Source organism: Podarcis bocagei (genome assembly GCF_964188305.1).
Source record: "Podarcis bocagei genome assembly, chromosome: 10".
NCBI lineage: Eukaryota > Metazoa > Chordata > Lepidosauria > Squamata > Lacertidae > Podarcis > Podarcis bocagei.
In genome coordinates, this window is record NC_138135.1 from 14,294,379 (window position 1) to 14,317,397 (window position 23,019).

Here is a 23,019-nt window from a genome sequence, read left to right on the forward strand (position 1 = left end):
AACAGTGTTCAAAAGGAAAAAGAGGGCATGTAAAAATTGCAGCCATTGTATAAATGAAGATTAAGCAGCAGGGTAGAATGGTCATAGCTCAGGGCATGCAGAAGGTCCCCGATTCAGGCAGGCTCCTCACACACTTTTGCAAATGGCCTTGGAGCAGAGAAACAATGGAGGGAAGTGTGTTGGTGACTTCATAGGTACTAGCCATTCAGTACCTTTCACTGGTGTTTAAAGCTCACTCTAGGAGGTGATAAAGCTGCAATGTGGACACTCCCATTTTACCCGCCCCACTCTAAAGATGTTATGTCCATCCTCGCCCTTTTAAAGCAAAGCCAAGGGAAACAATGAGCAACAGATGCACATAGCTCTTCCTTACATCAAGTAGTTTCAAGGCGCTGGCAATCTCCTTCCTCAGGTTTCCCTCTGCTAAATCCCGGGACCTTTCTTCCAGCCTGACTCTCTTCTCCAAAGTGAAGAGGTCACATTTGAATCCCAGAGACAGCCGAAGAAATTCTCCCTGGCGAAGGGAAAAAAAGATACACGCAACCCCAATGCAGGCAATGACATAAATCAAGTTTCCTGGTCAAAAGGGATTGCCCATAAATAGCCACCAGCAAGGGGAAATGGAAAGCGTAATGCTGGTGGTCAACAAAAGAGATTCAAAGACTCTCTCAAGGCAAATCTAAAAAAATGTAGTATAAACACTGACAACTGGGAAACACTGGCCTGCGAGTGCTCCAGTTGGAGAACAGCTTTTACCAAAAGTGTCATGGCTTTTGAAGATGCTCCAACACAGGGCAAAATGGAGAAATGTGCTAAGAGGAAGGCATGCTTGGCAAATCCACACCGTGATCAACTCCTGCCCGGAAACCACTGTCCCCACTGTGGAAGGATGTGTGGATCCAGAACTGGCCTCCACAGTCACTTACAGACTCACTTTTAAAACCATGTTTATGGAAGACAATCTTACTTGGCTACGAGTGATCGCCAAAGAAGAAGATGAGGACCAGTCCTTGCAGATGGAAAGCAAGCAGATAAAGGCTTCTCTTGAAAAAGAGGTGAAACTGACCAGTAATGAAGGATAAACCTAAAAGTAGAGGCGTGCTATTCACAAGATCAGAAACAACTGTGTGGAATTGGAAGAGCCTATGCAGTGGACACACATTTTATGCTGACATTGAGATAATATAATAAACCAGCAACAAAAAGATCCAATGGACACAACACAGCAGGATGGCAAAAACAATTCACTTGCAATTCTCAACAAATGCCAGATATTCAAACAGCTTTTAACCAGGGATGGAGAGAACTGGTGGCTCTCCTGATGTTGGATTGCAATTCCCAGCAGGACCAACCAGCAAGCGCAATGATTAAGGATGATGGGAACTGTAGTCCAAAATATATAGAATGCACCAGGTTAGGGGAGGCTGATTCTGGGCATGGGAGAGAAGGCAGAAGAACAGCAAACATTTTGAAAGGCTTACCTCCACTTCCTTCTCACTGGGAGACACACTGAAACCAGAAGAGACAAATGATTACACCACCAGACCACGTGGTTCTAGGCAGTGCTATTTTTCTAGAATAAAAGGTGCCAGAACTCACCCCAAACACCTCCATTGTTCTCTTAAGAATGGCAATGGCGGCCAGCTTATAGGTGCCAGAGCTGAGTTCTGGCAAGTTCCCTGGTTATAGGAGAGGTGATGGGGTTTGAAGGAGCGCACTTTGAATATTTTTTTCAGATCTGTTCGGGGGGGGGGGAAATCCTCCTCCAGTCCAGTGCTGCCCTCCCTGAACTCCTCAGAGATGGTGAAACCAGCTCTAAATAAGGTGCCTTTGGCACCAGAAACAAGAAGTGCTTCAAGGAAACAGAAGAGTCTCCCCAAAAATGCCAGTTTTGCTGCCACTGATTTTGCCACCACTAAATCGGGTTAGGACAGACCATCAGAACATTAAAATAAAATATAGTAGTAGTGGGACGCGGGTGGCGCTGTGGGTTAAACCACAGAGCCTAGGGCTTGCCGATCAGAAGGTCGGCAGTTCGAATCCCCACGATGGGGTGAGCTCCCATTTCTTGGTCCCAGCTCCTGCCAACCTAGCAGTTTGAAAGCACGTCAAAGTGCAAGTAGATAAATAGGTACCGCTCTGGCAGGAAGGTAAACGGTGTTTCTGTGCGCTGCTCTGGTTCGCCAGAAGCGGCTTAGCCATGCTGGCCACATGACCCGGAAGCTGTACGCCGGCTCCCTTGGCCAATAAAGTGAGATGAGCGCTGCAACCCCAGAGTCGGCCACAACTGGACCTAATGGTCAGGGGTCCCTTTACCTTTACTATACTACTACTACTACTACTACTAATAATAATAATAATCATCATCATAATCTGCCCACCTGACTGCATTGCCCCAGCCACTCTGGGCAACTCCCAACAAAATATTTAAAACAATAAAACATCAAACATTACAAAACTTCCCTATACAGGGTTGCCTTCAGAGATCTTCTGAAAGTCAAATAGCTGCTTTTCCCCTTGACATCTAATGGGAGCCTGGTGGATCAGGCCCATGGCCCATTCAGTCCAGCATCCTGTTCTCACAGTGGCCAACCAGATGGGAAAACTGCACATGCTTGTCGACTGGAACTGCAAAGGCCTCCTGTGCTTCTTTACTCCCCTTCGCCAGCTAAGATTCCTGACAAAATGGAGGCTTGCGAGAGAAGATGACCATGTAGGGACCAAAGGGGTGGGATGACGTCATAGGACCTGAAACTCACTTGTTATTCTGCCTGGTTTTACACACAGCAACACTAGCCACGTCCTCAGGTGAAGAAGGATCTCCTGCTGAATTGTGTGGATGGAAGAAATAATAATTAAAAGCAAAAATGAAACATGCAATCAGAGCAAATCATCTCATTCAACTGGGAAGCTCAAAGCAGGAGTGGGTGTTTATTGGTCCACTGGTATATTTTTCGGGTGGGACAACAGTGCTGCATAGATACCACCTTTGCACTGGCATGGGTCAAGATGAGTTCATCAAAATTTTACCTGAAGTGTGAAATGTAGCAAATCCTTTGTCTATGTACAACTGACTTCTGCAAAAAGGGAAGCTTTGAGGCAAAGGCAGGCATGTACAGGTGTGAACAGGTGCATTTAAAGGCTCTTTAAGATGCTGAGTTTACTCTGCAAATTTGACTAGTGTCACAAACACAAATCATTTTAGGATTAAGACAGCCTTGTATTCAAGTGCTGGCCTGGTAGCCACAGGAAAAGTGGAATGTCGTGCAGGCAAGTGAGCAGGCTGGTGGAGAAGTGTCCGGACAATCTTCTATGCCTACCACAGAAACCAAGGGACTTGCTGGAGCAGAAGGGATGGAGTCCAATAATCCAAAGGTACCATACCAGTGCTCTTGGTGGAAGTCTCCCCGTTAGCTCCTTCCTTTGCAGCAGTTTCTTCACCTGGCAGCAAAGTAGCTTCACAGACTGTCTCCTCTACGGTGTGCAGTAGTGTAGGGTCCAAGTCTGCAATGGGTACGGAGAAGCGCAACGAACAATAATGTCCAATATCTCACATCTCTCAGAATTCTAAAGGTCTGCATCAGTTTCACAGCAGAGGAAAACACAAGTGGGATCATCATTAGAATGGTCCTGGTTGTGGGCAGGCCCCCAGCCCAGTTCCTCCCCGCCCCCTGGCATGGGCGGAGTATCACTTTCATGCCAGGGTGGCATCACAATCACCCCAGACCTATAGGCCAATCATTTTTGAGCGGGGGGATTGTGAGGAGTTCAAAAGCAGCAGCGCGATGTGGCTATGCACCTGCTTTGCGCTGCCGAACACTTGCCCACCCGCTCTGTAATTTATGTGTTCTGTGGCCTTGCTTTGGACGTTGGTTGGTTGCCTGTCTTGGGAAAGGGGCCAGGTAGGAATTTTCCCATTTGGCCAATTGGCATGAGCCACTTGGTTTTCGCCTACCTCTTAGCAATCGTCACAACTTTGTAAGGTTTGGCGGTTAGGCATTGGCTCATTGAATTGTGGGGGAGGGGAGGTCAGCCATCGCCTGCTCCTCCATTGACCAAGGGTATTCCATTAAAGGAATCCCGGGCCTGGTTCCTGTCCGAAGTCCACTTGAGGGGCTAGGGCCATGCCAGGCCTCTGGGAACACCGAGGAAAGCTACAGGCGGGTTCCCCCGACGTGGCTTCCTATTGGGATGGTTTACCCTTATTGACTTCCTGCAAACCATGCAGGTGTCCGGTACAGTCTATGCCAATCCCTAAGCCAATACCACTCACATTTCTGTAATTCAAAAAAGTTGTGGCCTAAAATTTTGCCAATAACCTTAAACTAAATATTCTGTGTCCGTGTGAATTTATTTTAACAAGGGGCTGGTTTGGGGGCCTTGCCACGCAACCTGCTGTTAAGGGAATGTAATTCTGGAGAATCATTTCCTTCTAGTTATGGTGTCCAGTCTGTGCATCTGGATGTGGTTCTCCAAGATGTCAGGCAAAGGTCATTTCCAGCCCTGCTACCCAGGACCTTACAAAAACTCAACACACCCAGGAATTTGTGCATGCAAGGCATGTGCCCTTGCCTCCAAGCTGTGTTACAGCAGACCTCCTAACAGTGGTGCCGTCGGGCACAAGATTTCCAACTAAGACAGGCTGTCTGGATTTGCCCACAGATTAGAAGGCTCGAGAGGCTGCCAACTGAGCTCTCCAGGCTATAAAGGACCCCCTGGATGGTTAAGCCCAGTCAAAGGCGATTATGGGGTTGCGGTGCTTATTTTGCTTTCAGGCCGAGGGAGCCAGCGTTTGTCCACAGGCAGCTTTCCTGATCATGTGGCCAGCATAACTAAACTGCTACTGGTGCAATGGAACACCATGATGGAAGCCAGAACGCAAGGAAACGCCGTTTACCTTCCCGCCACAGTGGTACCTATTTATCTACTCGCACTGGCATGCTTTCGAACTGGTAGATTGGCAGGAGCTGGGACAGAGAAATGGGAGCTCACTCCTTTGCAGGGATTCGAACCGCCAACCTTCCAATCAGCAAGCCCATGAGGCTCAGTGGTTTAGACCACAGCTATAGGAACAGGGAGCCTGAGGTCATTCAGAGGTTGTTGGACTTTTGACTCCCACCGGCTCCAGTCAGCATAGCCAGGGATCATAGAATCATAGAATCATAGAGTTGGAAGAGACCACAAGGGCCATCGAGTCCAACCCCCTGCCAAGCAGGAAACACCATCAGAGCACTCCTGACATATGGTTGTCAAGACCTCCAAAGTAGGAGACTCCACCACACTCCTTGGCAGCAAATTCCACTGTCAAACAGCTCTTACTGTCAGGAAGTTCTTCCTAATGTTTAGGTGGAATCTTCTTTCTTGTAGTTTGGCTCCATTGCTCCGTGTCCGCTTCTCTGGAGCAGCAGAAAACAACCTTTCTCCCTCCTCTATGTGACATCCTTTTATATATTTGAACATGGCTATCATATCACCCCTTAACCTCCTCTTCTCCAGGCTAAACATGCCCAGCTCCCTTAGCCGTTCCTCATAAGGCATCGTTTCCAGGCCTTTGACCATTTTGGTTGCCCTCATCTGGACACGTTCCAGTTTGTCAGTGTCCTCCTTGAACTGTGGTGCCCAGAACTGGACACAGTACTCCAGGTGAGGTCTGACCAGAGCAGAATACAGTGGGATGTTGGGCATTGGAGCCCAGCAATGTTTGGGTGGGCCACAGGTTCCTCATCTCCTCCATAGTATTTCCTTCCTGGCAGATGTGAAAACCTCAACCACCCACAAAAGTAATTCATGCATTTGGCAATAGCAAGATCCTGGTTGTTGCTTACCATGTGTTCCATTAGTGCATTCTGAAGTGGAGGAAGAAATCGCCTGGGGTGGACTTTGTTCGCTGCTAAAAGAACAAGGGCCTAATTTGAGTGCATGGTTCAACAGCAGAATGGAAGTGGGCTATGAAATGCATGCACACATTCTCACCTAGATGGGACATCTGTCAGTGGTCCAGTATCGCTCTCCTGGGATGGGTGGGGAGAGATAAAGAGATGAAAACTGTTAGGAGCTCGTCCTACACTCGAGTAGGACCCTGGCAGAGACTCATGCCCGACTGACATGTTCTCTCCCTCCTGGTCTTTTGTTCGGGAGCTTCAAAAGCTTTCTTCAGCCCAAACATCACAGCGACCGACGCCAACAGACATCAGCACACTTAGGGATCTGCAGAGTTTGCGCAGCTTGCATAACAGACCTCAGCAACTCAGCATTTTGGCTAATCTATTTTATTTACATATAAACACACACGGAGTACTGCAACATGGCTCCCTTTCTCTCTAGCATCAGACAGCAAAGAGAAAAAACAAAGGACAATAGTCCCACTTCACGGAACACAGTAACACAAACATCCTATCTCTGTCACTTCCCACTCTGTGGATAGACAAAAATCCCATGACTGCAATCATGGATCAGGAATTCTAACATGTATGTTTAGCATATACTGTATTTTTTGCTCTATAAGACGCACTTTCCCCCCTCCCAAAATTAAGGGGAAATGTGTGTGCGTCTTATGGAGCGAATGCAGGCTCCATGGCTTCAGCAATAGCAATGCGAAGCCTCTGAAGCACAGTGGGAGCACTCCTGCCGCGCTCCGGAGGCTTCGCGTTGCTTTTGCTGAAGCCTGAAGCCTCTGGAGCGCAGCAGGAGTGCCTGCTGAGTTCTGGAGGCTTCGGGTTCCTTTCGCTGAAGCCAGGAGAGCAAGACTCTCCTGGCTTCAGGGATAGCCGCCTGAAGCCTCCGGAGTGCAGCGGGAACTCCCTCTGTGCTCCGGAGGCTTCGCGCTGGTTTCGCTGAAGCCAGGAGAGCAAGAGGGATCGGTGTGCACTGATCCCTCTTGCTCTCCTGGCTTTGCTTCACTGGAGAGGCGCAGCGCAGCTTTCCCTCTCTGCGCAGCGCCCCTTCAGTGAACTGGGAGGAGAAATGGAAGGGGCTCCATTTCTCCTGCCGCTTCGCTGAAGGGGCGCTGCGCAGAGAGGGAGAGATTTTTTCCCCCTTGTTCTCCCCCTGTAAAACAAGGTGCGTCCTATGGTCGGGTGCATCCTATAGAGCGAAAAATATGGTATACTCAAAGCAGGAAGAGGACACTCCCCAGCCATTAACACCACGCTCCCTGGATCAAATCCCAGAAGCATTTCAAACAAGAAGGCAGGCTGGTTGAGTATTAGAGAGAGATGTCTAGCTGGATAAGTGTATGGACATGCAAATCTTTAGCTATTACACGATCTGGATTTGCATTCTCTTTGCTTTGGTGGAAAGCATGCTGGTTTGTTCCCAGCCATTGCAGCAGCAGCTGTTTCCTACAGCTGCAAGAAAAGGCTACAAAAATAAACCGCAGACCTCTTCAGCTCACCATCCAGTTACCTCGAGTAACCATGAGAGCCCCAGGAAAGCCATTAAAGGCAAACAAACATGAAGACCCTCAGCTTTTCCCTTCTGAACTTGACGGGTTGTGTTTGGCATTTTAAAAATCCAATCCCAGACCTTCACTATTTATTTTGGATGTGTTTATGGGCTCCTCCCCTTCCCTATAGGGGGCAGTTCCCCCACTGGCCCCAGCTAGATTGAGTCGTAAATTGATACGAGGTTCGGGCCAAGAGAATTCAAGAGGCAACTTATTATTTAGTTTGATAGCGTTTGTATAACTTTGGGCTCATCCAGACTCCTGCTTGCCCACTGTTTCCCCCGGGAAAACCCACTCTTTCTTCCCATTATGTTTTATTAAGTTTAACATTTTTAACACATGCAATCAAAACCCAATTTCGTCTTTTCTCTCATTTTTATCATTTCATTGCAATTGTTTCTCCTCTCCTGCAGCACCTTACCTTCTCTCTATTACACCATAACCACAACATTATAATCGAATTACTTCTGCTGCTCATAGCTCAGTTGTTGCTCATAGCCCTTCATCGGAGGATCACAGGTCCGGTTTGCAAGTTTAACCCCTGCGGAGCTACGATTCCTAGCACCCTGACCAAACTACAGTTCCCAGGACTCTTTGGAGGGTGGATGCGCTTTAAATGCATTGTGCATACACAACCTTAAAGGGGTTAGGATTTTTAATCCTCACCCCTTTGAAAAGAAAGCCCATCGCATTACACTTAATGTGGATCTGGTATTTCCTTGGCTCATGACCTGAATGAAAGTTAAGCACATCTTTCAACAGTGCATTGTCTTGCAGAACTGTTCCCAGAAGAACCAGGATACAGGTATTTCAGAGAGTTTAATACGAACCCACAAAGCTTCTCCACCATGGGGGGTGGGGAATAAACCTCTTGTGGAACCATTCTGCCACAGCACCCCCCCCCAAGCTCTCTTCCCACATGACAAACTATAGCCCCCACCCACTGGATTTAAACTATCCAGTTTTCTCCCAGAGAAACTGTGCTGTCATCAAAACTGATGGAAAACTTGATGGAAGACTAACCTTGGTAGAGTCTGCATCCATCCTTCTGGCTAAGGCAAGCTCTGCATCGGTCTGGTTACCAACAGACTGGGCATCGCACCTGACAGCAGAAAGCTTCATTTGCATGAGGCAGCCAAAGCATTGCGCTTCACCATCGTTACCCCTCAAGCAAGCTGCACAGGGGATATTTTTATCTACAGCATTTACATAGGTGAACAGGCCCACTGGCTGTGAAGCAGAAAGAGTGTTGAGGAAGTGGCTGTAGGCCAGAGCGGAAAACAAGCCAGACTTAGGCAGACATCTACTTGTTCTGGGTGTCATAGTCAGTGGTATAGTTCAGGTAGAATCAACAGAATTGTAGAGTTGGAAGGGACCACAAGGGTGATCTAGTCCGACCCCCTGCAATGCAGGAATCTTTTGCCCAACGTGGGGCTTGAACCCACAACCCTGAGATTAAGAATCGAATGCTCTACCAACTGAGCTCTCGGAAATTTAAGACTCTGGATTTAATGGCCTTAAGGGCCTCCCACCCCCACATCTTTATATGGCAAGGTGAATTATTATTTCACTAGCTTACAAATGTGGTATGCCAACTCTCAGGGGTGGCTGGTGCCCATTGGGATTGGGGGGGGGGGGAGGCAGGGAGAACAACAACTGGATGGATCCAGAGCAAATGAGAGGTAGGTAAATGTAAATGGACCCCTGACCATTAGGTCCAGTCGTGGCTGACTCCGGGGTTGCGTCGCTCATCTCGCTTTATTGGCCGAGGGAGCCGGCGTACAGCTTCCGGGTCATGTGGCCAGCATGACTAAGCCGCTTCTGGCGAACCAGAGCAGCGCATGGAAATGTCGTTTAGCTTCCCACAGGAGCGGTACCTATTTATCTACTTGCACATTGACGTGCTTTCAAACTGCTAGGTGGGCAGGAGCTGGGACCGAGCAACAGGAGCTCACCCCATCAAGAGATTCAAACCGCCAACCTTTTGATCAGCAAATCCTAGTCTCTGTGGTTTAACCCACAGCGCCACCCGCATCCCATAAATGAGAGGTAGGGTCAACTAAATCTAGGTTTGTCTCCATCCTTCTCCTCTTGCTGAGTTCTGCAACTGCAACACTGAGACTTAGGGAGGAGGAAGATGAGAGGCCATGCCAACCCCTGGACTGGTCCCCCCAAAAGCGGGCAGGTTGGGATAGGCTGATGGCAGACTGAAGTTTTTGGACCCCGCCCCAATGCCTGCTCTGCTCATTATACTTGGTGAACCTTTGGGCTTTTCAATCCTTGCCCTGGTTATTCCCTGGCCAATGGCAAGAGTGAGACATTGGAGGCACTTCCATCCAAGATGGCAACTTCATTCAGAGAAGTGCCCATGGAGCCTATATTTTTAAAACTTGACCACTGGTCTTACTTGTGCCCCTCCAGATTCACATCGAAGATGGAGCCATTTCTTAGATGTTTCTGTCCAGAAGTAGACAGGGTTGTCGTATTTTCAAAGGCCCTGGACACAGAGCTCCTCTGGATCAGCTGGAGAGGGTCAAGGGCCAACGCATCTGTCAAAAGCATACATAGAAACATAAAAGGGTTTCGAGGTTGTATAATCCAATTTGTTGCTTCATGCAGGAAACTTGCAACAGCTTCTCTAACAAGATGACCATCCCAGCCTCTAATTAACAACCTCCACCAACGAAGAGGTCACCACCTTCTGAGTAGATTTAAAGGACATGGCTTTCCGCAAAGGAATCCTGGGAACTATAGTGTATCCCCCCCCTCACAGAGCTACAAATCACAGCACCCATAACAACCTACAGTTTCTAAGGTTCCATGGGTGAGGCCATATGTGTCAACATGGGTGTCAATTGTGCCTGAAATGTATGGGATGAGCCACAAGTCGTAACCTTGCTTTCCCAGAATCCCACAGAACAAGGCTAACTAACTGGCAATTTTCAGAGGCTTCTCAAAACATGTGGGGCTGAACTAGATAGCTGGCCATGAGACTTTCACTGAAGACTAGACTACATATTGGGGTGTGGGTGGGTAGGGATTTTCAGCCAGAAAACTGTGTGGGCCCCCCAATCTGGTCTGGGGACACATTCCAAAACAGGGTTCTTAATGTATCCTATTTTCATCAACATAGGTCTGGCTGGTGCATGCTTTTTTTCATTTTGTTTTGAAGGGGGAATGAGGCATGTTTATCCTAAAGCCACATCCGAGCTAAGGAGGAGGTGGGGTTGTGGGCTCACGCCCTTCCCCACGCTCGCGGGGGCTGGCTGCAGCCCCTGCGATACCAGGGAATCCTCGGATGCGTCATTCTCGGGCCAGCCAATCAGCTGGGCCGGGGAGCATGGCCTCGCTGCATTTAGGTCTGGCGCAGCCAAGGGTCTCCCTCTTTCCCACGCCGCAGCCAGCCAGGTTTTTTTCCCTTTCCTCCCACCCGTTAGGTTAGGCTCTCTGACATTGCTATGGACTTCGGTTGGTCGCCGTCAAGGGGCCTGGTAGGAATTTTTCCATTTGGCAGATTGGCTCCAGCCACTTGGTTTTCGCCTACCTCGTAGCAAACCGTCACAACTCCTTGGTATTGGCGGTTAGGCATTGGTAGGAGTATTGTTCTATTGTTATGCAGATGAAGGGGGGGGGAAGGAAGCGCCATCACCTTCCCCCAATCATAAGGGTAGTCCGGTAAACGATTCCGGGGGGCGTGGCCTTGTTCTAAGCCTATGGAAGTGTGGGCCCACGGCACGCCCCCAAGTGGTAACTTCGGGGGGAGCTCCTAGTTGACGTGCCTTAGCACGACTCCCCCTACTGGTGGTTAACCCTTACCGGTCTTCAAGCAAGCGGGCTGAAGCCGGTTAGTTGTTAGGGCCAATGCCTAAGCCAATACCACTCAATTCCTGTAATCAATAAAGTTGTGGCCTAATTTGACCCATTAACTCGAATTCTTGTGTCTTGTGTCTTTATTTCTGAGAGAGGAGGCGGGAACTCGCCATGCAAAAATTAGTTCAGTCCTCACTGCTGAGCACAGTGCAACCAGTTTCCAGTCTTCCTTGTCACCTGAAAGGATGCTCTCAAAAGAAAGGACTTTAGGTACTCATGGCTAAGAAAGGGCTTTAGGTTGTGTTTGGTATGAAAAGCCTGCACTTTCCCCTGCTGAACTGCATGATTCAAAGAAAAAAGGGGAGATATTTTCAATCTTACCTAGTAGTGAAGAATATTGCAAGCACCAGCGCCTTGAAGCATGTGAGCAGGACAAGTCAAACAGCAGATTCTCTTGGTACCCGAATCCTTTGTAGCAGCAGTTTTTCTAAGTGAAGAAGAAAAAGTTAAGGCGTAAGCCTTCTTTCTCCCACTGCCCCGCCCCAAAACCCGGAACTTGCCATGCGATTAGTTGATGGAGCTTTTGTCAATAGAGAGCAATCTAGCACTTGGCACATGGGTTAGAAGAACAATTTTGTAGTCATCTCCACCCACCTTTTAAAAAACGGAGCATTAGCTCAAAGACATCCCCATTGTTAGAGGAGGATAAGATAACTTTGCCGTTTCCTTCGCGGGAATGGGGATGGTTTTGTTAAGGAAGCCCTAGAAATCTTGAAGCATTGAGTTCTAAGATTTTTGGCTCACCCACATTCATTATCCTTCATTCTTTCTAGACTCAGGTTCACGTTTTTCTGATCTGTAGCCAAGCAGGTTTATTTATTTATTTATTATTATTATTATTTGCTTTTTTGCCCTGCTGCTTCCCCCATGAAAGCCCACTCTCTAATGCAAGAAAACCCAAATTTCCATTTGTTCTGATTAGCACGAAAGAGCTGGTTTTCCTGGTGAAAGTGATAAGGCAAAAGGGGGGGGGGGGAACCACTCAGACACAGACCAGGAAAGTGTGGACCCAGAAAGTGTGTGGGGAAAGGTATGTGCAAATGAGTCCTTAGTTTAGGTTCAGTTGTTGTTGTTGTTGTTGTTGTTGTTGTTGTTGTTGTTGTTGTTGTTGTTGTTGTTGTTAATTGATATACCACCCCTTCATCTGTAGATCTTAGGGCAGTTCATAACATAAATATACAACATAAAAAACACAAAATACATAATAAGGATTAGGACAAACACAAACCAATACACCCCACAACACATTTCAAAAGGCACCAGATGTCAATTAGCCAAAGACCTGGTTGAAGAGGAATGTTTTCGCCTGGTGCTGAAAGGCATATAATGAAGGTGCCAGCCAAAACTCTCTGTTTTAAGAGCTCAGTTTAAAAGTAGAGCACCAGTTTGGATCTTCTCAATGGGGAAGGCATTTTGCAGAGTACCATATTTTTCGCTCTATAAGATGCACCAGACCGTAAGACGCACCTAATTTTTGGAGGAGGAAAACAAGGAAAAAAAAAATTCTGAATCCCAGAAGCCAGAACAACAAGAGGGATCGCCGTGCAGCGAAAGCAGCCATGCCTCTTGCTGTTCCGGCTTCTTGGATAGCTGCGTAGCCTGCATTTGCTCCATAAGACGCACACACATTTCCCCTTACTTTTTAGGAGGGAAAAAGTGAGTCTTATAGAGCAAAAAATACGGTATATCACTACATTGTGCTGTATAGAACTTTATTCTAAATTCCTTCTCAGCTAATTGTGGGAAAAATAACTCACTAAAAGGCACTAGTGTGAAACTAGCCCTGGATTCACCAATAGTGAATGTTTAGCAGGTGATATTGTGAAGCTTAGCAGCTGATCACATCGCAGTGTTTAGCTGGTGAGTTATCACGATGCTTAGTAATCATGATGCTTAGCTGGTGAGTTATTGCAATGTTGAAAACCAGGTATCGCCTAGCCCTTACACACATTGTGATTTGCGATATATTGCCAGCTCAACTATTATGAAACAATTATCACAATGTGAACTTGAAACCGGTTTTGGACGATATTGAGTGGTACCTCGGTTGTCGAACATAATCTGTTCCAGAAGACCGTTCGACATCCGAAACATTCAACAACCGAGGCGCAAAGGGCGGTCGGGAAAGCCAATGGAAAAGAAAGAAAAACAGGCAGCGGAAGCCGTTTGACTTCCGAGGCGCGTTCAAAAATGGAGGCAATTACTTTTGAGTTTTTGCCGTTCAGGTTCCAAAACGTTCGGCTTTTGAGATGCTCGAAAACTGAGGTACCACTGTATTGATATACCGCCCAGCTCATGTACCTAAATGTTCATGAATTGCATCATCTCTGCTGTGGGGTTTTCTAAGGGTGAAAAGTTGCCCTTCAAATAAGAGGAAGCTACTTTTTCCTGTTCTACTTCTCGTACACCATGCACGCTCTCCGTTAAAGAGCCAGGAGCTGCCAGGTCTTACCTTCTGCCCTGTTCTTATCTCTTTGTTTACATTTGGGCTGGACGAAGGACTCTCATCATCACAAGCACAGCTCTGTTTTAATTCAAAGAATTTTCAGCTGGGTGTTAGTATCCTGGGTCAAGTGGTCCTGACATCACACGCGAGATCATTTTGGAGGTGTGGCTTATGTTCTATCCAACAATACACTACTAGAGGTGACACGTCAATGCTTGGAGCAAGAGAGGAAGGGGGAATGCCAAATCCTACTGGGGAGCTCAATGGCAGAGAATCTGTTTTGTATGCAGAAGGTCCTGGGTTCAAACCCTGGCATCTCCAGGTAAGGCTGGAGGAGACTTCTGGGAAAGACTAGAGGGACAAACCATCCGATTAAGTGCAGGGCAACTTCCTACACTACAGCAAGCAAACAGAATGTCTTGGAAGGAAGCTTGCAGTGCAGAACACTGTAAAACTGGGATGGGTAAGTTAGCCAGCAAGGGATGCGGGTGGCGCTGTGGGTTAAACCACAGAGCCTAGGACTTGCTGATCAGAAGGTCAGCGGTTTGAATCCCCGCGGCGGGGTGAGCTCCCCTTCCTCAGTCCCTGCTCCTGCCAACCTAGGAGTTCAAAAGCACTTCAAAGTGCAAGTAGATAAATAGCTACCACTCCAGCAGGAAGGTAAATGGCATTTCCGTGTGCTGCTCTGGTTCGCCAGAAGCGGCTTAGTCATGCTGGCCACATGACCCGGAAGCTGTATGCCAGCTCCCTCAGCCAATAAAGCGAGATGAGCGGTGCAACCCCAGAGTTGGCCATGACTGGACCTAATGGCCAAGGGTCCCTTTATCTTTACCTTTAAGGTAGCCAGCAAACCCCAGATGTTGTCACAATTCTGCTTGGGTTCACTAATTTTGCAATAATAATAATAATAATAATAATAATAATAATAATAATAATAATACCTGACAAAGAACTCCACACAACAGTCCTTCAAAATGCTTCTGCCTGAGCGAGTCAAGGGCAGCTAAGAAGCAAGACGTTGTAAGGATTGATCAGAAGCTATCCAAATTATACAAGAGTTTGTCTTCTTTATCCAAAATAAAAGCAGTCCACCAATATGCGTACAAAAATGGTGGGATAACCAGCCACATATAACCAACATTCTTAAGTCTAATTAATGCATGAAGGGGTTAATACCATAGAGTAAGCTGTGCTGTCAGGCTTAGTCATGTCACTTCCCTCGCCTTGGGAGGAAATAGGTCAGGCATCCCCAACCTGCGGCCCTCCAGATATTTTGGCCTACAACTCCCATGATCCCTAGCAAACATGACCAGTGGTCAGGGATGATGGGAATTGTAGTCCAAAACATCTGGAGGGCTGAAGGTTGGAGATGCCTGAAATAGGTAATCAAGCCTATTGTTCCCTGTGCAGACTACCTTAGAAGCTCAGCATGTGAAGAGGTCTGAGCTGGTTGCCCCAGCTTAGCTCTCACCAGTCAATCTTGACTTCCTCTACCAATAAACTAGGAACTTTGTAAGTAAGTTATGTTTTACTGCCTGTGCAACTTATCTGACTGATGTATGCAAAAGCATATGAATCCGACCTTTGAAGAGTTTGTAAGTAAACCAATTTTTAACTTACCAAACATGTAGTCTTTTCCTATGTTGTGCGGAGAGGGAAATTTTGGAACTCCCTTGGAGAGGCATATTTTAAAGGCCTAACAACCTATATTTCCACACTTTACTTTGCTACATATTTTGTGACTTTAAATCTCTGTCGGGATTCTCTCATCAAAGAGTACTTGCCCCAAAGTTGGACCTTGGTATTCAGAAATTCATATACATATATAGCACCTACAATAGCAGCAAGTCCTAAAGAAACTGAGGCAAAGCCACAACAGACCTGGGGACCACTTTCACGTAAAAACATAAGGACAGGCAAATGTTGATTTCTGAGCGAGATTCAGAATAGACACCAATGATATGCCTCTATTAACATTATTAATAGAGGAACTCTGCACTAAGTTCTCCTAGGAGGCAGGAGGAAAAGTTCTTTGAAGCACAAAAATACACTTGGACAGTATCTAAAGCGATAGATCAAAAAAACATTGCATCCTCCAAGCAGCAGCATTTGAGGCACAAATTCTCAGATGTGTTCCAGGTCACAGCTGGGTAAGGAGGGTCAGGTTGTTCGGCCTTGTTACTACATTGGGCTCCAATTGGATCCTTCAAATCGCTCCCAATGCATGGAGACTGAATAATTTCTACCCATTAATAAGCACATCTCTTTGCACAAGTAGATGCTCTGAGATTTTGTACTTCTCTGAATTTTGCAATATGGTTCTCGGCTCAAAATGAAAAACAAAACACCAAAATTTGACGGTAAGATTGGTTATTTTAGGAGAAAACCCAGAGTGAAGCGAACACTCCCATTTTCATGCAGGCAAAAGAACACATGCCAGCTGCCCTTAAGTCACAGAAAGAGTAACTTCAAGCGATACTTACTGCTCTGCTCTTTAGCTTTCAGTTCCAGCACCTGGCAAGTGCGTTTTAAGTTTATATTTACACTCCGGAGGTTTGTTTGCTCAGCGATGCTCTCTTCCAGCTCCCTTTGCAAAGACCTTGCTTCCAGGCTGGCAGCGTGAAGGTCGTTCTCCTGATCCTTAGCCTGCGGGAGCAACAGCAAGTCAGCAAAGTTTGGAGGGACTCCCTTCTAGACGGCTCAGCAGACCTCACACAAACAAAAGCTGAAATGCCTTTGCTCGCTCTCTCCGGAAGCAATGAACTCCTGATCTGCCGCTTCATATATATAGAGTTTTAACACTCGCAGGTTCTGTTGGTTTTCTCTGAGCAGACGTATGTGTCAAGTCGCTTCTTTCCTGCGTAAGGCGCTTAAAAGCCACCAAGCCTTCCTCTCAGCTTAGACTTCCTCTGCATTCAGAATTTTGCAAGTTCCAGCGGACGCACAGGTTCTGCTTTTGCCCAAACACACAGGATGCACTCTACAAGGGCTACCTTGCCAGCAACCGCAAAGGTCAAGCCCTCTAGCACTTCATAGATGAAGATAAAACCCTTGCTCTTATTCCATCACCAAGAGACCGCTTCCCCAACACTGCATGTTGAAGCGTTACCATTATCAACAGATCAAAACTATCTCAGCAGCTGCATTCTGTGTGAAGCAGGGAAAAGAACAGCAGGTTGTGTCCTACACCCATGCTCTCCAAGTTCACATGTATGTGCACTGCAGTTGTGATGTGCGATGCATGGTGCTGACCTTTAAAACCCTAAACGGTCTCGGTCCTGTATACCTGAAGGAGCGTCTCGACCCCCATCGTTCAGCCCGGACGCTGAGGTCCAGCGCCGAGGGCCTTCTAGCGGTTCCCTCATTGTGAGAAGTGAGGTTACTGGGAACCAGACAGAGGGCCTTCTCGGTAGTGGCACCTGCCCTGTGGAACGCCCTCCCATCAAGTGCCAAGGAAATAAGCAGCTATCCTATTTTTAAAAGACATCTGAAGGCAGCCCTGTTTGGGGAAGTTTTTAATATTTAATGCTGTATTGTTTTTAAAGCTTGATTGGGAGCCGCCCAGAGTGGCTGGGGAAACTCAGCCAGATGGGCGGGGTATAAATAATAAATAAATAAATTATTATTGTTGTTGTTGTTGTTGTTGTTGTTGTTGTTGTTATTATTATTATTATTATTATTATTATTATTATTATTATTATTATTACAGTGGTGCCTCGCAAGACGAAAAGAATCCGTTCTGTGATTCTCTTCGTCTAGCGGTTTTTTTGTCTTGCAAAGCAAGCCCATTGACGGATTAGCGGATTAGCGCTATTAGCGCTATTAGCGGCTTTTAGCGGCTTATCTGCTGATCGGATCAGCTGATAAGCGGCTTAGCGGCTTAGAAAAAGGGGGGAAGGGAAAAAAACCCGCAGGAACTCGCAAGACATTGTCGTCTTGCGAAGCAAGCCCATAGGAAATTCGTTTTGCGAAGCACCTCCAAAACGGAAAACTCTTTCGTCTAGCGAGTTTTCCGTCTTGCGAGGCATTCGTCTTGCGGGGCAACACTGTATTAACTCCCCCACCTCACCCCTGGGCCCAAACCTGGCAAGACGTTGGCGATCTTCAATGGGATTCAGATTCATTGGAAGGACTGTAGTTCAGTGATAGGAAAACACCACCTTGCCTGTTCATACGTTCCTGTGATCGGAAGGTCAGAGAAGGTGCTCCTGACACCCAGCCCATGGAGGCGCTGAAGACGTGGGCTGTACATGGGTGTACGGAAATCCTTTACCTTCACCTTTTTACCTTCTAAAGTTTAAACTCAGCACAAGGAGCAGAACTCTGGCTTCTGCTGCCTTTAAGAATAGGGCCATAGCTCAGTTGTAGACCACCTGCTTTGCATGCAGAAGGTCCTAGGTCTATTCCTGGTAGGGATGGGGAATAAGACTCCTACCTGGAACCTCGCGTAAGACCATGCCAGACAGCGGAGACAATAGTGAGCTAGATAGACCAGTGGCGTAGCGTGGGGGGTGCCAGGGGTGCCGGCCGCACCGGGCGCAACATCTGGGGGGGCGCGAGTCCAGAGGGCCCAGCCCCGCCGTGCCCTCGGCCCGTCCCTATTGTCAGAGCGGCCGGCCAGCCTCTGCCTGCTCCTACCTTGCCCACCCGAAGACTGCGGCAGCGCCCACCCCGTGGCCACCTACCCCCGCCTCGCCCATTGGCTTGCCTCCCTCGGCCCCGCCGCTCTCCGATGGCCGCGGGGGTGTCCTGCTCGGCGCCGTCGCCTTTTTTCAGGAGGTAGGGAGGCTGGACGGGGAGGTGGGGTCGGAAGCAGGCAGAGAAGGAGGGGAGCTCGTAGCCAAAAGGGCTGCACCGGCCGGCAAAGGGCCGGGGAAAGTTTGGAGAGGAGAAACGCACCGTCATGATTTCCTGGTGGAAGCGGCAGGATTAGGGATGGCGAAGCGTAATTACGCACGAATTTCGCTGGGTGAGAGCTTCGGGGATCGATCGGCGGAAATGGGAATCAATTGGAATATGAGAAAGAGAGAGAGAGAGGGACCATCATTCATAGGCATAGATTTGTAGGGTTAGGGGGCGCAAATCCACGGGTTAGGGGGCGCAAATTACTTGCTGACAACCCACGCTACGCCGCTGAGATAGACCATTGGCCTGACTCTGTATAAGGCAGCTTCCTATGCTCCCAGAGGCACTCAGGGGGCACTAGAGTCAGCTGCCTTTAAAGAAAAAGGAGAAGGAGGAAGTAGCTCTAGTCCCACCAACACCACAATAAGTACCTCAAAACAGGGGATGCTGAATCATTGCACACACATGCAAAGTAGGATATGGAAATCCCATTGCTACTCTGTAATAGGCTTGGTCTCTTTTGTCTCTGCCTTAGTTTTAGGCCTTCCTTCTCTGAGGCTCCAAACAAGACAATGCCTTCCACATCCTGCTCTTGTCCTCCAAAGTTGTCCTTCTTCCATCTTCCTGTATGCAAAGTCTTAAAAGCAAGAGCAGCACAACATGCTGCACTTACCCGCTTGCTGGCATCCTCAAGTTGTTGGGTTAGCTCTTGCAGTGCTGATCTCAAGATGCCTCCTTCTGACACAGTGTCCTCTTTCAGCCGTCTGGCCAGCTCCAGTTCATGCTGCCTAAGGGATATAAGGCAAGAAGAGCTTGAGGGCACGCAGAGGATTTTAGAGCAGCACTGCTCAGAAATGTAATTGCTTCCTCTTCAAATTCTGCTTGATGGTATATGGCCAGTCCAAACCTAGAAGCATTGTTGGGTACACCTGCCCATCTCCTACACCTGTGCAGGTCCATGTTCTTCTAGCTCCCTTACTCCTACCAGGCATCTTTTCTCTGTCACCACTTAGAAGTAATTGGGCCCATGACACACAGGAACTCATTGGTCCCATTCAACAGAGTCGAATCCCTTAGGCAAAAACACCAGATTAGCAAAGAGTTTCAGAATTCAAGCAATTTCCAAAGTGGGGGGGGGGGAATCAAGCATTAACGTCCCAACAGATCTTGCTTCTCCATTAGGTTTCCGGGGAGCCCTAAATCTAGCACAACGCAAGACATGTCTCTGTTCCTCCAGCTTCAGCTGAAATTCTCTCACACAACTCTCACATACCCAGCCCTGCTTGGCCTATTGTTCTCCATTCTAGGATAATAAAATCATAGAGTAGGAAGGGGCCCTGAGAGTCATCTATTCCAATCCCCAGCAATGCAGGAATCCTGCCTACAGCCATTCTTGGATGGACTCCAACCACCAACCTTCTGGTTAACAGCCAGACATGCTGACCCATTGCTCCATGATGTGGCATCCAGCCAGGTGAAGTGAGAAAAAATTGTCTCTGTGGCAACCAGATGCACCAAGCTAGGGGGCTGAGATGTCTTTGGCTCCCTCCATGTTTGTTTGAAGGGAGCCCAGCTCCCTCCATGTTGAGGGGGCCCAGCGCATCACAGCTTTAGCTCCCGGCTCTGCCAGAGCACCCATCCTCCTCCAGAGGATGTGATGGCACACACATGTGATGCATGATGTCACACATGAGCAACGTGCACTGGGCCACTTCAATCATGGAGGCAACCTGGTGCCTTGAAGGTGCAGGTGTTGGATACTTAACTGAGCTGCCATGGTCATTAGGTAAAGGTAAAGATACCCCTGACTCTTAGGTCCAGTCGCGGACGACTCTGGGGTTGCGCGCTCATCTCGCTTTATAGGCCGAGGGAGCCAGCGTTTGTCTGCAGACAGCTTCCTGGTCATGTGGCCAGCATGACCAAGCCACTTCTGGTGAACCAGAGCAGCACACGGAAACGCCGTTTACCTTCCCGCCAGAGTGGTACCTATTTATCTACTTGCACTTGACGTGCTTTTGAACTGCTAGGTGGGCAGGAGCTAGGACAGAACAACGGGAGCTCACCCCGTCGCGGGGATTCGAACTGCTGACTGAATCAGCAAATTCTAGGCTCTGTGGTTTAGACCACAGTGCCACCCGCGTCTCTGCCATGGTCCTTACCTTGACCTATTTAGCAAGCCTCCTCCTAAGATCCTAACCTGACATATACAGGATCACTGCTTGGGTAGGGACCCAGGGGTATCATTCAGACTGACCCCCCCCCCGGACTCACAGCAACACACACGCACACACACACTACTGTGAACAAATCTGTTTTCTCTCAATTTCTCATTTTTCCAGTAGTAAGTTTAGTTTGCCACATTTTGGCAGGCTTGCAATTAAAAACCAGAAACACTCATGTGCAAGTTTCTCAGCATTCTGTTTCTTCTAACACACACACTTTCCTATGCCATTTTGCCTTATATACACCTCTTCTTGCAAACCATTTCCCCCAGTATAATGCACTTTTCTATGTTCTTTTTGCCGGTACACACGGCTTTCCCCTGATGTACATATATTTTGGTTTAAGAACTGCATTGCAAATCTCAAAGGACGTCTGTGTGTTTCGGTTTGCCTGTTGCTTCAGGAAGTGAAAGTTGCAATCTGAATCAAATTTCTGCCCCATCCCCAACACGCACATACTTAAAAAAAAAACCTAAAAGAAGGAGAAGGGAGGGGGGAAATAACCTGGATGAAAGCGCTTTCTTCAAGTGCAGCTGTTCAGTTCTCATCCTCCTCAGGTTTCCCGCCATCTTTATCAGCTCCTTGTCCAATGAGTCCTTCTGAGCTTCCAAGAGATCAAGTCTCTGAAGCCAGAGAGTTCTTTTCTTCGCCAGATCTTGCTTGAGCTCCTGCATTGACATTTTAACAAGAAAAAGAACACAATATGGAGTGTTCAGAAGAAATACTTAGCAAGCTATTCGCTATGAATGTGTGCTGGTTTAACCTGAAAAAGGCCCATTCCCATTTAAATTTGGATCAAATAAATAGAAACGAAAATTAACCTGAATGTAGTAATAACTGCAAAGTAATGCCTTTGTTCGGCTTTCTCTTTTGTACTTGCTCACTGGGAATTATTTTGCTGGAATGGTGGGTGGGGAGAGACAGACTGCGGTCCCTATGTTGGGGGATGGGGAAATGAAGTCACCTCTCTTACACACACCCCTAAAAAGTACAGCATTGCTGCAAAGGTCCTTAAGAAGCGGCTGGCTTGCATCCTGTTAGCGAAGCCACTTAAATAATTGTTATGTACTGAGTTGAATAGGATCCAAAATGCAACAGTCTGATTGGTCCTAGAACAATAGGATTCAGAATACAGCAGTCTGATTGGTCCTAGAACAATAGGATTCAGAATGCAGCAGTCTGATTGGTCCTAGAACAATAGGATCCAGAATGCAGCAGTCTGATTGGTCCAAAGGAGCCACCCAATCCAGCTCCAGGTGGAAGTGAATCTGCAACCTGATTGGCCTACAGGAGAATCCCAGAATTAGCCAATCACGTGGGGCCCATTGTGTAAATAAGGTACAGTCATACCTCGGGTTGAATGTGCTTCGGGTTGAGCGTGTTCGAGTTGCGCTCCGCGGCAACCCAGAAGTAACAGAGTGCGTTACTTCCAGGTTTCGCTGCTCGCACATGCGCAGACGCACAAAATGACGTCCAGAACGGATCCTGTTCACATCCCGAGGTACCACTGTACATAAAGCAGTCATTCTGGGGGAAATTCCATTCCTCCTCACCACTATGAGCTGAATAAAGAGCATGAAATCCACTCTCGGCTTGGATATATTTCAATAATGCAGGGTCCCGAGAGAGGACAAAATCTTGTTAGGACTTTCCAATGCTCAAGTGGATGAAAAATGGCACATAGTTTGAGGAGAAAGGAATAGAAGTCTCGTCTTTCTTACTTGAGGCCTCATACATGGCAGGGAAGCATTCAACCAAATGTACAGAGGAAAAACTCTCTCAGAACTACACAGCCAATCAGGGCACATCCCGCTTCAGCTCTGGCAGGGTCCTAGAGTCCTCCCACCTCCTTCCCAAAGCCATGTTAGAGCTTTCCCTGCTTTGGGGTGAAGGTGGGAGGGCTCTAGACCCTGTCAGAGACTCATGCCTCCTTCCCAAAACCCAGCGCCTCACTTACGCAGCTTCGGGATAGCATCTGAAGCGGGGGCAGGGGGGGAGGTAATTTTTGGCCTTGCACGAGTGCCACAGTACAGTGGTACCTCTGGTTGCAAATGGGATCCGTTCTGGAGGCCCGTTCGCAACCTGAAAAGAACGCAACCCGCGTCTGCGCACGCACGGGTTGCTATTTGCCACATCTGCACATGCGTGTGACGTCATTCTGCGCATGCACAAGCAGTGAAACCCAGAAGTAA

At 47.8% G+C, this 23,019-nt stretch overlaps 2 protein-coding genes across 2 annotated transcripts in view; both read right to left on the bottom strand.

The window, feature by feature from the left end:
* GYS2 (glycogen synthase 2) overlaps positions 1-23,019 on the bottom strand; it is a 178,114-nt gene that overhangs the window by 53,310 nt on the left and 101,785 nt on the right. The window lies entirely within an intron of this gene.
* IRAG2 (inositol 1,4,5-triphosphate receptor associated 2) overlaps positions 1-23,019 on the bottom strand; it is a gene marked incomplete at its 5' end in the record, with an annotated part of 62,012 nt that overhangs the window by 15,423 nt on the left and 23,570 nt on the right. The window contains 15 exons of the mRNA XM_081212197.1: positions 374-514; positions 1,482-1,509; positions 2,760-2,826; positions 3,385-3,504; positions 5,826-5,890; positions 5,974-6,011; positions 8,468-8,546; positions 9,852-9,993; positions 11,636-11,741; positions 13,767-13,838; positions 14,702-14,763; positions 16,244-16,451; positions 18,399-18,548; positions 19,279-19,393; positions 21,332-21,495. Coding sequence (XP_081068323.1) covers positions 374-514; positions 1,482-1,509; positions 2,760-2,826; positions 3,385-3,504; positions 5,826-5,890; positions 5,974-6,011; positions 8,468-8,546; positions 9,852-9,993; positions 11,636-11,741; positions 13,767-13,838; positions 14,702-14,763; positions 16,244-16,451; positions 18,399-18,548; positions 19,279-19,393; positions 21,332-21,495 — 1,557 coding nt within the window. The remainder of the gene's footprint in view (positions 1-373; positions 515-1,481; positions 1,510-2,759; positions 2,827-3,384; positions 3,505-5,825; positions 5,891-5,973; positions 6,012-8,467; positions 8,547-9,851; positions 9,994-11,635; positions 11,742-13,766; positions 13,839-14,701; positions 14,764-16,243; positions 16,452-18,398; positions 18,549-19,278; positions 19,394-21,331; positions 21,496-23,019) is intronic.